Raw genomic sequence first — 13,516 nt, 5'->3', positions numbered from 1 at the left:
AACGTCAGCGGCCCGCCTCCCAACACGGACAGTGACTGACAAGCGGCACTGGTTCCGCCTCATTAAAACAAACGCGCAAATAGCAATTAATCGCGCCCGTCAAAATCATTGCATTCATTTTAATTATCGCAGCAATTAATCGATTTATTGCTTATCGCGGCAGGCCTAGTGTCACATCATAAATGCATTTAGCAAGATTGCTGCATCAGGTTTGTTTCTTGTACCTTGACACTTGACGCTAGTGTGTATTATGCTGATGCTTATGTTTCCTTAGTGTAACTCACTGGAGATTATAAATACCAGGAAGACCTCACCTGTCGATGGGGGCACGTGTTGACTGAGGAGACAATCGTCCCCTCACCAGACCCTTCTCATCCTTCTCAAAGCAGAACCACTCTGAAAAAGGCAATAGGACGCCACATGGACATTCAACATCACTGATCACTTCTCCAAAGTCTGAATGTTATCTGTCTAGGATAAATGTCTGGTATGAGATGGCACAGCGTGTGTGTGTGTGTGTGTGTGTGTGTGTGTGTGTGTGTGTGTATGTGTGTGTGTGTGTTGTCATGGCGACCTGACCTGATGGCCTGGTGTCAGTGGACAGGATGCATCTGGTTAGGGTCAGTCAACCAGGAGCCAAAAGAGGAAGCGAAGGCAGATACTAGCAAGTGAAAAACCAAGTCACGGAGCCAAGTCGAGTCATTGAGAAACCAAATAGAGGAAGCAATGGCAGATACATAGGAGAGACAAAGAGCGAAGTGGTGATTGAGCCAGAGGTCCAGTAGGAAGTGATAGTGCAAGCGGTAGGAGGACAGGAGGGCACCCGTTCCGGCTGACCCACCATAGATCTTCTCCCGCGTTCCTCGCCTGTCCATGGGCACGTGGACTCTGACTCGCCCCCTGATGGAGCCCATCTCCTCTCCCCGGTGGCTCAGAAATGTCTCGAACTGCTCTGACGCACCACTGAGCGAGCGCAGAGCCACACAGCATTCACCTACAGCAGGGGTTTAAATAGGTCTATTGATAAGGTTATGGGTGTTTATTGACGATTTCCAAATGTAAGGAAAGTTATGAATGGTGACAGTTGATAAGAGCCTAAATGATAATGACAGGTAATGACCAACCGTATGACTCGAACCCATCACAGGACTTGATCGACAAGAGCAGGTGCTGGTCTTGAAGATATTCCAGGTCAGAGACAATTGGCAGAAGCTAGGATACACGTGCACAAAAGAAACGTTACTAACATGACTTATATAACAGGGTTTCAGACGATAATCTTCGACAATCTCTCAATCGATCTAACCTTAGGCAGTTGTTTTGAGGACCAGCCCAGTTTGAGAAACCCGGGCACCTCACAGCTCTGCGAGTCGTTCTCGCTTGAGCGGCGTGCCTCTGTGGAGAAACACACACGTTTCTCGGTAAGCGCATTTCCTATAATGGTGGCGTGTTCCGTTAATTAAGCTGAAGTGAAGACTGCTTATGATTTGACGGCATACCTTCCAAGCAAGATGAGTGAAACTCGATGAAGAACTTGGCTTTGCTCGCTGTCTTCACAATAGCTTCGATGCCTTCGAGTTCTATCCAGGCCCTCTCCATGCTCGAGTTTGGGTCTGTTTGAAAATGCGGAGCAACACTGGTCACATCATCAAAGAGGAATAATCATGTGATATCTATTTTGCGTGTCCTGGGAGCCACGACAATGATCACACCTGTTTTGGAGATGAACTGTGATGTCACCCCTACTTGAAATGTGGCAAACACAGGCGAGTGGTCACTGGTGAAGATGTCATCTGTACAACCTGAGGAGAGAAAGACGCCTCAGTCATAATCATAACCGTTACAGTGACCATCATTATCAAGACACAGTTTGTTGTTTGTCAGTTAGTACATGTATGACACAGTAATCGTACAGCAACACACAAAATGCAGTTGCTCATTTATAGACGTTTATTAATAGAATTACAGAACAGTATCTTAGCATGCATTTATTTAGTACTTAAATTGTAATGACTTGTAAATGGACCAGGGGCGGCTGACTGATTATGGCGATTTGTGCGTCGCCCTCCCTGCCACAGGCAATTTGTTTTTTTATTTCGTTTTTTTTACATAAATCTTTTACAAAATATTGATGATGTATGATAAATATAATAATAATTTTTTAAATCCTGCCTCTGAATATCATAGTCCAATCAGCCACAGCATCTAATTTTGTTCTGGAATGAATCTCAGAATCACTGTCTGACACTCGATGGGCGACTGATTGATTGATTGATTGATTAAAAACTTTAATGAACAGATTGCAGAATGGGTACAGTACAGTACAGCTCAATACACACAATTGTAAAGGGGATTCAGACCAGAGAAAGACTTTCTTTTTTTTAAACTTTATTTTTTCTGGTCAAGCATGACCGACAGATACAGGGTGAAACGGGATATAGATCAGGGGAAGACATTCTGGCAAATGACGGCGGGTCCGGGAATCGAACTCGGAGTCCACCAGATCCGTGACGCAGCACGGTTTTCCCCGACGCAGAAATAGCGCCGAGATATGCGGTGAGCTGCTGGAGCTCCCCTCAGAGAAAGACTTTTATCTTGTTTACATCAGGGTCCCCCATTTTCAATTCATAATGAAACGACTTCTCTCTGGCTGCTGATCGCCCCTCAGTCCTCTCGTTCATTCATGTGTTGGCATTTCTTTTTTTTGAAACACCACAACCGCCAATGCATTTCTATGGGTTGTTTTAGAGCAAGCCCCAACGTGCTTTCGTCACACGTAAGTCACACTAGGCTGAGCGCGTGGCATTAGTTTGACATCACGTCCGGAATCACGCCAACCAGGAAATAACTAACGCTAATAGTTGTTGACTTGTTGTCGTCGTTAAAAATGTATAATAATCACAAGATACATTCAGTGCTGGATCTAACCAAATTGATTTATGGAGACACATTTATGGAAAGTTCAAGCCCGGACCAAAAAGCTTCTCGAAGGGTTAGCTTGGCACGCCACGGCTCTTCCAATTCGTATGCAATGTTCTACCGGCACCAAAACAATTGTAGTGCTGTCAGACCCGGATACGGGTTGTCTTTTCCCTTTATTTTCTTCTCTGAGTGCTTCGTTTACGATATTCTTCTGGGGGACAATGCCCACAAACTGCTACAGGGGTTTGGTTTATAAACATGTCACCTTTTTCACCTCTTATCAGTTTGCAGGTCTGGTTATATACTGTAGTTACTGAAACTGAATATGGCACACCCCATCTAGAATATTTTTCACCAGCCGCCACTGAAATGGACAGCATTTATACAGGTGCAGCTCAATACATTTGAATATCGTGGAAAAGTCTATATATTTAGCTGTATTGATGCAGTCATTTGTGAAAAAGGAGCCCCAACCAAGTACTGAGTGAACATACATGAACACTTTTCAGAAGGCCGACATTTATATATGCAAAAGAAAAATACATCTAATAATTCTTTTTGATTTGTGATACAGAATTTTGGGCTTTCATGAGCTGTAAGACATAATCATCCAAATTAAAACAAATAAAGGCTTGAAATATTTCACTTTGTTTATAATGAATCTATAATCTACGAGAGTTTCGCTTTTTGAATTGAATTACTGAAATAAAATAACTTTTCCACGATATTGTAATTTATCGAGCTGCACCTGTATATGGTAATGGACATTTATATATGTCTCACATTCACCCATTCACTCACATTCACACACCGATGGCGGAGGCGACCATCCAAGGTGCCAACCTCCTCATCAGGAACAGTTAGAGGTTAAGGGGGCTTTCCCACTAGGCCTCCGGGGTCCAATCCGAGCACGATTGCCCCAAAAGTAGTGTAATGAGAACGCTCCGTTCCGTTGCCAGTGACGCTGATTCGCTCCATGTCCGGGACCACTTGAAAATGTGGTTTGGGGAGCGAATCAGCGTCCCCGGCAACGGAACGATTGCAAATGTGCAAACAACTGTACCAAAACACGGAAGAGGCTTGCTATAACAATGTGAATTATCTTAGTTCATATTTCATTTTATTTTACTCCACCTCTTTATTGATTGCATTATCTGCCTGTTAACTCATTCAGCGCCAATCACGAGTAAAGTCTGGTTATCTCGCCAGCGGTTGAGCGCCATACCCGAGTATAGTCGGGTTTTGATCCTTTGATATTTTTCCTTTGATCCCCGTTCTACACAGTCCCCCGGAGCCTCCTGGCATAACGTTGGAATTGCAATGACGATCGGAATCCGCCAGGTGGCAGTATCGTCTACCTTATGAACATCATGGGCCAGCTATTAGTGTGTTAGTACCAGCCCCACCACAGCCCCAAAACAACTAGGTACTCTTTGTGAGTAGCAGTAAGCAGAACACGTTCGAGAATCGCGATCGCCTATACCTAGAACGAACTATTGGATATTATGAAAAAGACTAAATAGATTATATGGATGATGATTATGGACGATAAGGTGCGTTTGTTGGACTAAGCACTACTGGTGAAACGTAAAACAACTATAATCAAATCGACCGATGAGGAAACCTATTCGGCTCCATGGTATAGTCTGACAAAAGGCCTTCGACACTGTCAATCACACCATTCTGATTGACAAGCTAAAAGCAATTGGTTTTGATAGTTTATCAGTGAGCTGGATACAATCCTACCTGGAGGGGAGGGAACAGATGGTGGAAGTAAACGGTACCCTATCCCCCCCCTCACAGTGAGCTGTGGTGTTCCACAAGGAAGCATACTAGGACCGCTACTATTCCTAATTTATGCAAATGACATGTCGTCAGCTTGTGACTGCTACTTGTTCCTGTTTGCGGACGACTCAGCCCTGCTGGTCTCTGACAAGAACAAGTTACAGGTTGAAAAAGCCCTCAGCTCGGAACTAGGCAAAATCTGCATATGGCTCGCCGACAACAAACTATCATTACACATGGGCAAAACAGAGTTCATTCTCTTCGGTTCAAATAACAAACTCAGCAAGACCGACGGCTTCTCGGTTACAGTGGGTGACAATATTATCACAAGGAAAGATGAAATTACCTACCTGGGTTCCATCCTAGAGGCTAATCTTTCCTGTGACAAAATGGCATCCAATGTAATAAAAAAAGTCAACCAACGAACGCGATTCTTGTACCGGATCTCCTCTCTGGTAAACAAGAATACCCTGAAGACTCTAGCAGGAGCACTCATTCAAGGGTACTACGACTATGCTTGCACCTCATGGTACCAAAGCACCTCAAAGGCACTAAAAAACAAATTACAAACATCTCAAAACAAGCTAGTCAGACTACTGCTTGACCTGACTCCTAGAACCCACCTCACCCCTGCCCACTTTGACAACCTAGGATGGCTTAGAGTAGACGACAGAGTACAGCAACTTGCAATGGGCCTGGTCTACAAGATACACTACGCGACCAAGGTACCCATGTACATGTCAAAATACTTCCCAAAGGTCAGTGAATACCACGATCACAACACCAGAGGGAGCTCCACAAATCATGTAAAACCCAGATTCGGCTCAAACAAGGGACTAAACACGTTTCGCAATTATGCCACATCAATGTGGAACGCCCTACCCAAAGCTGTAAAGGAATGTGAATCACTACCCACTTTCAAAAACACTCTCAAAAAACACCTACGTGAGACTGCAATTCGAAACTGGCCCCTACAAATGTCCTAACCTAGTTGTACAGTAAATGACCAAGTAAGGCTTTGTCAGTATTCCAATGTACAGTGTAAAATGTGTGTGTGTCCCCTACCCAACCCCCCCCCCCATCTCCAATGTACAGCCCTCACCCAACCCACCCAACCCCACCCCACCCACCCAACCTCCTCCAATGTACAGTTTCTACGCCAAATGTATATACACTCTTTTTCTGGACACTTTTGTATCACAAACAGTACTGTATTTGCAAATCTGATATGTCATAAATGTATAGATGTAGCAGTACTGTCTATCTGTATGTCATGTACCGTAATTCCTCTAATAGTAACCCCGGCTTGTATTTGTTTCAACTGTAGCGGATACCAGGCTTGTATTAGGAGGAGGCATGTATAAGAGAGAGGCCTATATTTCAAATTTTCAAACAGATCATAATGAATAAATCAACATTTTGTGTCAGTTTGAACCCAGTAAAATGTACTGGGTTCATTTATTGAAACCAAGTACTGTATGAAATACGGTAGTAAACAGTGCAATTACAGGTGGTCAAAAAAAGTTAAATAAAGTAAAATAGTGCAATCACAATACTGGTATAATAATAATAATAATAATAATAATAATAATAATAATAATAATAATAATAATAATAATAATAATAATAATAATAATAATAATAATAATAATAATAATAATAATAATAATAATAATAATAATAATAATAATAATAACTTCGTTTTATACAATTCTGAGGTAGGCTTACTCTCTTGGTAAACATTAACACCATACCATTATATGGTATTTACTGCACAGCCAGGCCAGCATATAACAACAATAACAAAATATATTGCCTATGGTAAATCTGTTGAGGGAAATACAGTAATTCCTCTAATATACATGAAACCCGGCTTGTATTAGGAGGCCGGCTTATAATTGCTTAGCTCAACAGCGCACCCGGTCATTAATAGAGACCCGGTTTTTAATTGAATACCGGTTACTATTAGAGGAATTACGGTATGTCATATATGTTATGATGAATTGAAAATGGGGGACCCTGATGTAAACAAGACGAAAGTCTTTCTCTGGTCTGCATCCCCTTAACAATTGTATGTATTGAGCTGTACTGTACTGTACCCATTCTGCAATCTGTTAATAAACTTTTCAATCAATCAATCAAAACCGAGCAGTGCACACAATAGTAACCTGGCTGCAATGCAATGGCGAGCAAACTATTGGATATATGAAGAAGACAAAACGGATTATGGATGATGATTATGGATGATAAGGTGCATTTCCACCGGACTATGTTGGACCAAGCACTACTGGTAAAACGTAAAACAACTATAATCAAACCGACCGATGAAGAAACCTATTCGGCTCCACGGTATAGTCTGGCCCGAGTAGATGAAGTAGTCGGATGAAGGCATATGTATTGATCCTGTTCTGATTCAAGACACGTTTGGACTCGATGTGAGAAATGGAGTACATCTAAAACAAAGGTAACATCTTTTTTTACGTGTACTTTATAGAAACTCCATCATAAAACATGCGTTTATATGATCGCTGCTTCGGATAAATGACCCCCCCCCCCCTTGTGAAGAAACAAGGCCATGTGTTTACCTTTGACCTGGTAATAATGTGTCTCAGGCGAGCAAAAAACATGATTTACGCATACCCGCAGAAAACGTTCTGTAACTCGCGTTCCAGGAAATTAGCTTGGATTTGAGTGAAACGAGGCAATGTTTATATTGGAATTGTGAACGAATGAAGGTATGTAGAAACAAACCCTTTTTACATGTTGTACTACAAATAGTTTCTGTCAAATGAGCCATACTATTGTCTCCATAGCTATAATATAGAATATACAATAGCTCCGCAAAGATCATGAAATATCGTGAAGATGGTCATGAAAAGCTGGCCCATAGACAACAGGGATGGTGGTACACGCTGGCGATGAATGAGTTAATGTCTGTCCGCTAATGTAGCACCGAAAACGACTTGGCAATAAAGACCTTTCTGATTAATTTCTCCATCACCGCAAATCCGCCCCTCAATTAATTTCGCCGCGGGGGGCATAATCCCACGGGACAATGCATTGGGAACTTGTTTCGCATGACGAGACATACCCCCGTGAATATTATTGCACGGATCGGAATACGGGCGTGCGAGTGGGAGTGACTGTCTCCCTCTCTCAGCATGTTATGTCAGAGCCTCTCAAGCTTCTCCTTGACAGCCCTCTGTACTTAAACCTTCTGTTGAGTCGCATGTATACAGACCCACATACGTACGCACGCACACACACATGAGAGAGAGAGAGAGAGAGAGAGAGAGAGAGAGAGAGAGACAGTCAAGAGAGCATTCGCAAATATCACTGTCAACCTGCTGCAAATATCATTGCGCAAGCTCCCACGTGCGCGCCCGTATTCCGATCCGTGCAATAATATTCACGGGAGTATGTCTCGTCATGCGAAACAAGTTCCCAATGCATTGTCCTGTGGGATTATGTCCCCCCGCGGCGAAATTAATTGAGGGGCGGATTTGCAGTGATGGAGAAATATTGCCAAGTAGTTTTCAGAATGTTTTCGTGTGACATTAGCGAACAGACATTATCACAGATAATCCAATAAAGAGGTGGAGTAAAATAAAATGAAATATGAACTGTGTGTGGCTGTGAGAGAGAGAGAGACAGACACAGACACAGACAGACATCATGGCACAGGGAGCGCTTATTGTTGCGTCATCTACTCGCTAAACTTACGCCGCTCCATCCCGAAATGCTTTATCCAAGAGAAAAGAAGGGTTGAAGCGCCAGCTATAGCAAACCGACTAGGTGCAAACCGCCACCTGCTGTATTGGGGTGTTGCTCCCTCAAGTGTGCTCGGGGGCGAAACGAGATTGGTAGTGAGGAAGCTGGCCAGCGGGGGAGTGGGGTGGGGGGACTATCGTTCTTGAGGATGGAACGAACCGGAGCGGAGGCAACCGTCCCTAATGAGAAAACACCCTAAGTGTCTTGATCAAGGACACTTCGATACGCCGCCAGGAGGAGCCGGAATCGATCTGGGAACCTTCTGATTACCAGGCAACCGCTCTACCTCCTGAGCGACTGTCATAAGAACATTGAAATTTATTTCAACATTGTTTTTGTGAACAAGAAGCTTGAATGTCAGCAGCATGTTGTGAAATGTGAAAACAGCCTATTTTTGCAGTGAAAAGGAGTACAATGGTCTGAGAGCTATTGGATGGTTTGATAGTTTGCTGATGGTAGACAGAAAACACAGGCTGAGACTGAAAGAGAGGAAACTCTGATGGACCTCAGACCAAGTCAGAGCCACAGACCAGGATGTAGGGGTTGAACGTCAATCGTTCACTGGCCCGCCGGCAATTTACAGGAAAACAATGAAAGAAATGGCCAGGAATGTGAATAGAGGGGCGGAATGTTTTGGGTTTTTTTTTTCTATAAAAAAAATATTTTTAAATGTGCAGAATGTTTTTGTAGTTCTCCTTCTTCCAGTATGGCTGCCTGTAACCATTGGGAAGCACTTTCAAAGGAAAATGCCTAATTTCTGTGCAGTGGTAGAGTAGGTAAAACACTGGAAAAGCACAATATTACTGTTCTCTGTGATAATTGTTAGTTGTTTACAAGATCCAGTAATAAGACACCAAATTATACAAATGTTGTTGATATATTTCTCATATACTGTGGCACATAGCAACCATTGCCACGTACAAAGCAACAGTTGTTGGAAGACAGAGAACTACACAAACAGTGTATGCAAGGCCTCTCTTCACGAATGCCTCCAATTCACTTCCTATGCTCATGTCTGTTTCATTTCCTTTGCTATCCCCCCCCCCCCCTCCCCCCAGTACTTTCTGTTTCGTTGTTATGTCCTAAACCTACCATATGAGGTGCAGATGATGTGTGTCTCTGGATAGGACTTCCACAGAATCCTATCGCACCATGATGGTACATTGACTCGTACCTGCAGGAACAGAATGACATTATTAATGCTTTGTGCTTCAAGCATACTGTAGCAGACACTGGAATTATTATGCAACGCGTGTTGCATTCCATTCCAGGTATGCCAGACAGGATATCAGTCATTCCCTGTGAGCTTCAGGGGTAATTCTTCACCCCCTATTTTTAGGAGTCACAGCAGCTGGCCGCATGTCCGTTTTGACCCCCTATCAAGTGGATTGGGTTGCACATAAACTACACTAGTGAGCCATGGGTATACATAGAATGATTCTGTGGGCTCAACATTCTTAGGTAGCTTGACAGACTAACATTACCCTGGACTGAACCCAGACTACAATTTCCCTATCTGCTCGATATGGCACGTCAAACGGCACATCACTTTGGAAAACGCCATTGGATGTTATTAACTCACACACAATGGAAGAGGAGGGCCTTGCCTATACTTCAGGCGCCACCTACAGGTGAACTGACTCACTCACCCCAGAGGTCTTGTACTTCTGCCATAGGTAGCAGTCTCTAGAGCCTCGCTCATACCGATAGGTGGGTGGAAAGGCAATCTTCTCTTCCTCTTAATCGGGACAAAAAGAGAGAGTACAAAGGGGAGAGTGATGGAAGAGGAAGGAAGGTTAGATACAGAAGAATGAAGAAAATAATTATGAGGGGAGCTTTTGATGCATATACCGGTAGTACAGCTCATGCTATCATATATCTAACATCGTATTTTTTGCCTCAAATGTGAGACAAGTGACAGGCAGCAGGGTGTAACTCACTGAAATTGAGGAAGGCTTTTCTCTTGTGTCTCTCTCGAGTCAGCTGGTCTGCACGCATGAGCTCCTCAAACTCCCTCTTGGACACATGTTTCAGGATATCCTGGGAACAGAGGTAGGGTTGGGAGGTATGTCCAATATGAAGGTATACTAGCATGGATCCATGCAAAGGTATGGATTTTTACAATAGCACTGTCCATGATATATGAATATCATAAAAAGTATATTTTTAAGTTAATAAAAAATAAATGTTTAAAAGATACTTGCAGCAGTATTTAAAACATAACAATAAAATGGATAATTTTTTATGAAATGGCAACTTGAATTGTATTATGAAATAAATATAATAGTGTTCTCCATTTTTCTTTTTGTATGGGCTGGTTCTCATTGAGAGAAATATTGGGTTTTAAGCTATTGATAAATGTGTGGGAATGAGTGCGCATGTGTGCGCTGGGAGCCGGAACTAATCCCCTCAATCCCCTGGGGTTTCCAGAGGAGCACGAAGAGGGTGGGACGCGGAAGTGGAGAGCGAAGGAGTTAGATGGAGTCTCCACCATGTTACAGGACTTGGACAGCCCATGAACTCTTTGTTTGTTAGAAAACCAGTATTGTTTTGTCACTGGACCAACCAACTAAAAACCTACAAAGACCGCCACCCGGTCACACTGCTCAAGTGAGCTCAAAGCCAGACCAGATCATTTCTGCTTTTCCTCATCTTTCCTCTATACTACACTTCAGGTTAGAACTAGTGTTTGGAATGGCAAACAAATTAACCCCTAGACTGCTCTAGTTCATAACAACAAGTTAAAGATGTAAAGAAAATAAATGTCATAAAATGCCAATTATGATATGGACCGATCATATCCCACGTATGCCCATGGCACCTCGACTCTCCAACTTTTCATAACCAACAACTACTTGTTGGGCACAAACCTGTTAATATTCCTCAATGGGAGAGGAGGGGAGATCATACTCTGGGGGATATATATGATAAAAACGGCCTTCGAGCGTTTCAGGACCTGAGAGATTTTTATGACCTCCCCAGCGTATCATTCTTCCTCTACTTGCAACTAAGGTCGGCGCTCAGGGCGCATGGGGTACCGTGGGCTCAAGCACTACACCCACACCCTTTTATTAAGATTATCAGGGACAGAACCAGTGGTCATGGGACGGGGTTGCACGCCGTTCCATCTGCTTTTTGAGCAGGAGCACGCACATGCACGGATGTGCACGCACGTGCACACAAGAATGTCCACTCGACTCTGCGCCAAGTACCCACCTGACTACTTTGGATAACAATAGCTCAGGTCGTCAGGTGTGTTCAAATACTACAGTTGGACCGCGCGAGTGCACGTGACGTTAATTAAAACACAGTGCAACCCCTTATGAAATCACCACTGGACAGAACAACCTCAAAAGGATTTGTCGCAGATTTCTATACACTCTTAATCAAATCCACATATAAAAACGTATCATTGGATACAGTCTGGCGAGGGGACATCCCAGAATTAGACTCTGAGTTTGACTGGGATGATATTTGGACTAATGTTACATTAGCCTCCCGCAACCCTAATCACCAGCAAATACATTTTAATGTGCTTAATTTGTTATTGAGAGAGAGAGAGATTGTGTTATTCGGAGTTGTGAAGGTGAGAGGTAGTGAGAGGAGAGGTGAAGGCGAGTAGGTGTTCTTTGTGTACTGGACCCTGGACTGGCTGAGAAACCCCCTTGTGTACTGACCCTGGACCGGACGACTACCCTGAGTATTGAACAATCCCCTTTTCTGTCTGCGAGCCTGTTTTGTGTTTTTGACCCTCGGAATGTATCACAACCATTATTTTGCCTTTCCAACTGGATTCTGCCTTTAATTCAATAAATACTCGTATTGATTGATATTGCTCTTGTGTGGACATTCGAATTTGTTTGTATTTGAACCGTGGCGAGTCTCCACTTACGGCAGCAACACTACTCCTAAATGATATATCATTACTACCGGCATCCATACAACAAAAAATAATCATTCTGGTGGGTGTCACTGCAGCCAAGAAGCTGATAGCCATGAGGTGGAAACAACCTGAGAAACTCACAATGATTAATTGGTTTCTGACACTACTGGATGTCATTTATATGGAAATCTCTACTGTACATGTAATTGGGGTGGGACAGGCTAGCATTGAGCTGTGGGTCGCAGCAGCCGAGAAAGTTAAGGCCACTATCTAGCAGCGGAGTGGGGTTGGGGTGTTGGTACACTTTTACTATTATGTAGACTATTCTGTTTTGTGTTTTTGTGTTTACATGTGATGTATTGTATATTGTATACATGCACTTTTATTATGTTCTTGTGTGATGTACCACACATTTTATTGCCGTCTGATATATTGCAAATGTTATTGCTGTCATCTTGGCCAGGTCTCCCTTGCAAAAGAAATCTTGTATCTCAATGGGACTTCCTGGTTAAATAAAGGTTAAAAAAAAAATATATATATATATATATATATATATATATATATATATATATATATATATATATATATATATATATATATATATATATATATATATATACAAATATATATTTTTTCTGTATTTATTATTTTCTTAAATTGTATTGTTATTCTATTGTCATTATTGTTATTATTATTGTCCTGTGAAGTCCTGTTTATTATTATTAGTGCTGTCAAGCGATTAATTTTTTTTTATCTAATTACAGGAGTTGTAATTAATTAATCTAATTAATCACATTTTAATCGCATAACCATTTTATGCCTGATATTCTATATTCTATAATCATATTTTAAATTGCATGTGTCCGGATGGCAGAATTCAGTACTGTATCTACAAAACCTTCTGTTTAATCATCTTCCATCTATTAATTTGCTTAGATTTGTCAGGTCTGGTCAATTTGAGCATGGTGTTATTCAGTCAAAGATAAAAAAAAATATGTATTGATATTCTCATTTGATTCATTACAATTTACTCAAAATAAAATTGTCATTCAATCAATCACCGTGCAGATTGATTGATTGAATGAAAATGTTATTAACAGATTGCAGAATGGGTACAATACAGTACGGCTCAATACACACAATTGTTAAGGGGAT

The 13,516-nt window shown here is 42.1% G+C and overlaps 1 protein-coding gene across 1 annotated transcript in view; it reads right to left on the bottom strand.

Annotated features, from left to right (window-relative positions):
• The window catches only part of inppl1b (inositol polyphosphate phosphatase-like 1b), a 73,065-nt gene that overhangs the window by 6,872 nt on the left and 52,677 nt on the right, over positions 1 to 13,516 (bottom strand). Inside the window, exons 17-25 of the mRNA XM_084332165.1 lie at positions 10,419 to 10,518; positions 10,128 to 10,216; positions 9,571 to 9,652; positions 1,713 to 1,802; positions 1,500 to 1,613; positions 1,307 to 1,395; positions 1,125 to 1,212; positions 842 to 994; positions 315 to 396 (exon numbers count right to left, since the gene is read on the bottom strand). Coding sequence (XP_084188291.1) covers positions 315 to 396; positions 842 to 994; positions 1,125 to 1,212; positions 1,307 to 1,395; positions 1,500 to 1,613; positions 1,713 to 1,802; positions 9,571 to 9,652; positions 10,128 to 10,216; positions 10,419 to 10,518 — 887 coding nt within the window. The remainder of the gene's footprint in view (positions 1 to 314; positions 397 to 841; positions 995 to 1,124; positions 1,213 to 1,306; positions 1,396 to 1,499; positions 1,614 to 1,712; positions 1,803 to 9,570; positions 9,653 to 10,127; positions 10,217 to 10,418; positions 10,519 to 13,516) is intronic.

Source organism: Notolepis coatsorum, assembly GCF_963971535.1.
Source record: "Notolepis coatsorum genome assembly, chromosome: 16".
Lineage (NCBI taxonomy): Eukaryota > Metazoa > Chordata > Actinopteri > Aulopiformes > Paralepididae > Notolepis > Notolepis coatsorum.
The sequence above is the reverse complement of the archived record's forward strand: the minus strand, read 5'-3'. Positions and strand labels throughout refer to the sequence as shown.